At 45.9% G+C, this 2,979-nt stretch overlaps 1 protein-coding gene across 1 annotated transcript; it reads right to left on the reverse strand.

Moving 5' to 3' along the window:
• Window positions 1-1,410: 1,410 nt before the first annotated feature.
• On the reverse strand, window positions 1,411-2,765 carry LOC122406339 (nucleolar transcription factor 1-B-like). The gene is made up of 3 exons (XM_043411736.1): window positions 2,283-2,765; window positions 1,667-2,056; window positions 1,411-1,527 (listed from the first exon to the last, which is right to left on the reverse strand). Exons 1-3 carry the CDS (start codon window positions 2,763-2,765, stop codon window positions 1,411-1,413), a joined length of 990 nt encoding a protein of 329 aa, XP_043267671.1.
• Window positions 2,766-2,979: the final 214 nt, after the last annotated feature.

Below are 2,979 nucleotides of genomic sequence, written 5' to 3' on the forward strand. Positions count from 1 at the left end.
TAATAATGAGAAGAAAAAGAGAATCAAGAAACCCTCACGAGCATGACCTCGCGAGAATTATGCATGTACAAAATTTAGCTTAGGTAGTAAAATTAGGCGTGCAATAGCTTGAGTACGCCAGCGGAGTACCTTTTTTGGCGTACATATTTGATTTATTAATCACAAAGGATAGCGAGTAACTACACACAAGTCTTACCCCTGGCCGCTCACCTTTGAATCCAAGAGAAGCATAAATATGCCATGTTCATGTAAAATTTATTTAAGCAATTTCCCGGGGGAGAGACTATCAGCTGACAGGTAACGTATCAAAATCTACTCATGCATTACTGTTGACGTCAAGGCCAGAAGGGGGAGAATGTGACAGGAAATCAGTCGAGAAATGCTCTTCCTCGACGTCAACACAGGCACCAATTCCTCGGGCGCGAAAACAAGAGACAGCGCGTATATAAATTTTAGTACTAAACGGGAAGGGATAATCCTTCTCCGTTGCGGCCTGATTACCCGGAGGACCGATACGAAAGGACACTTTTGCCCCGGATCTCGACTCGAATTATTGTTTGTAAAGACCGAGGGTAGGGTCCGCGAGCGAGGAATTGTGCTCTTGATAAGTAGTGATTATTGTCAGCAACTGTCGCGTCTTGTGCAGTTAACATTGTGAAAAAATAGTGCATTCCGGAATAAAGTGGGTTAACAGGAAATACATGTAAGTCTGTCAGCGAGTATTTTCTCTCCTTTCCGTGTGGCTTATATTTTGCTTCTCTTGGACCCCTTATTCCCGCTAAGTTACATTAATTAATAGGGTCGTTTCAATCGAACCTCCCCTCTTTCTACCGGGGCTAGCTTCTTTAACATATTACATATAGAGTACTCGTTCTCTCAAACGAGTTGGCGCCCTAAAATTAAATCGAAAGTACTAGTATATCTGGATGAGCCCTGGCAGCCTCTGACCCTGGCCGCGCCGGGTGACGGCTTAAAAAAGAAAAAAAAGAAAAATTTAAGGAAGCCTTTCTCACAATATAAATAACAAGATCCGTATATTTAACGTCCCCTCCACAAGTGACTAGAAACATAGGAGTAAATTCTGAGAAAACCTACCCCACAAGTTCTCGATGGGGTTCATATCTGGAGATTTGCTTGGCCAATTTATAATGGTAACGTCCGGGTGTTCGTTAAACCATGCCATCGTCTCACGAGACGTATGTACCGCCGCCCGATCCTGCATAAATTGGATCATTGGGTATCGGTCCACGGGAAAGCGAGCCCTAGCGGCAGGGAGCATGACATTTTCGAGAACGTCGACATAATCTCTGGAATTCATTCTCGCAGGGATTTCACACAGCGCTAACGGTCCAGCCGCGGACATGCAGCCCCAAAACCCAACGCATATCCTCCCACTCCATTGTTTCTCTACTACATATCGTTGATCCAGACGAAACTCTCGGGCTCTAGGACGGTAAACATGTCGTCGGCCATCGTCAGATGACCTGAATACCTATAGAGAGCGAGGCGGGGGCGATCGTTAAGCAACTGGTAAAGTTAGTTCCCAGTTAGAAAAGTAATTCTACTAGACTGAACACTCGTTCAGTCGACTGTGGCAACTTTAATAAAAGCGTTTTATCACCAGCGCTCCCATGTATAAGTGTGCCTGATCTGTTTGCGTGTGTACATGTATGCTCTTCGTTGTCGTATTCGTCGTCTTCAATGTCCCCGACCTCGTCCTGGTACTTCTCCTCGGTCTCGTCGTCTCCTTCGACCACGTCCTGGTGCTCGTCTTCTCGTCATCTTCGTCGTTCAGATCCTGATCCTGGGCCTCGTCCTCGTCGTCCCCCTTGTCCTGATCCCCATCGTTACCGTCCACGTCCTGCTCCTTGTCCTTGTCTTTGTCATCTTCATCCTCGTTCTCAGCCTGTTCCGTGTCCTCGCCATCCTCATCCTGCTCCTTTTCCTTGTTCCCATCATCCTCGTACTGACCGTTGTCCTCGTCCTCGTTCTTGTCCTGATCCTCGTCGTCACCATCCGGGTCCTTGTACTTGTTCTTGTCACTCCCGTCCCCCTCCTAATCTTCTTCATACTCTTCATATTTTCCATCTTGTTTGCTCTAGCGCGTAAGTTTATGTGTATATGTGTGTATGTGTAAAAAAACCATCACGACTGGGAAACGTCATATTAGTGTGTATAAGAGAGTTCGGCAGGGGTCGCACTAGCTTCCCTTTCCTATTAATACTTAGCATCTAGCTGTTACCACGTCCCTTTATGAACTATTGAGATCAATATTGGAATACCTTTTCGTCTGACCACACGACGGCAGCCCACTGCTCCGGTGTCCACCCAACATGTTCTTCAGCGAAACGGAGTCGCTGCTGCCGGTAGTCTTCCGTTAGCGCAGTTTTCTTCTCAGGGCGATGTGCAACCAATCCAACCTCTTTCAAACGACGTCTGGCCGTACTCACGCTGATGTCCACGCCAGATTCTTGTAAAGGGGCAGCAATTGTCGTGAAAGGAGTCGCTTCAACCGCTTCGCAGAGCCGGACATCTTCGTCCGGCGTAGTCTTCAGTGGCCGTTTATTATTTTTACGGTGGTCCTTCAGAGCCCCGTCACCACCGGCCTCGTATTTGTTAATCCACAGATTGACAGTTTTTATGTTGCATCCGAGTTCTTCGCGAATTTGCTGGCGCGTCGAACCAGCCCGATGCAGCCCGACGATTCGTCCACGAACGGAAGGGCGGTAATTCGAGAAAATATTTCGCTCTTCCTCATTTGCCATGATTGATCATGTGGTAAAGTCGATATAGCAAATATGACATAAACAAAATACGACGCGACCTATCGATGTTGTGTTTAAAAATGTATAGCAGTAATATTTTATCGAAGGGTCGAAATAGTAGTAAAATATTATATAATCGTAATTTTTCCATGGAAACTCATAATACAATTATATTTTACTGACAAAATTGTGTTAAGTGTGTAATTTTCCAGGT

Source organism: Venturia canescens, chromosome 2 (assembly GCF_019457755.1).
Source record: "Venturia canescens isolate UGA chromosome 2, ASM1945775v1, whole genome shotgun sequence".
In the NCBI taxonomy this organism is placed as follows: domain Eukaryota; kingdom Metazoa; phylum Arthropoda; class Insecta; order Hymenoptera; family Ichneumonidae; genus Venturia; species Venturia canescens.

Excerpts from the sequence above, each read along its gene's own strand:
- LOC122406339 (XM_043411736.1), bottom strand. The coding sequence starts at position 2,765 with ATGGCAAATGAGGAAGAGCGAAATATTTTCTCGAATTACCGCCCTTCC. Across the intron at positions 2,057-2,282 it reads TCGTGTGGTCAGACGAAAAG|GAGGGGGACGGGAGTGACAA; the intron begins GTATTCCAATAT and ends GAAGAAGATTAG. Across the intron at positions 1,528-1,666 it reads CGACAACGAAGAGCATACAT|TTGCTTAACGATCGCCCCCG; the intron begins GTACACACGCAA and ends TAACTTTACCAG.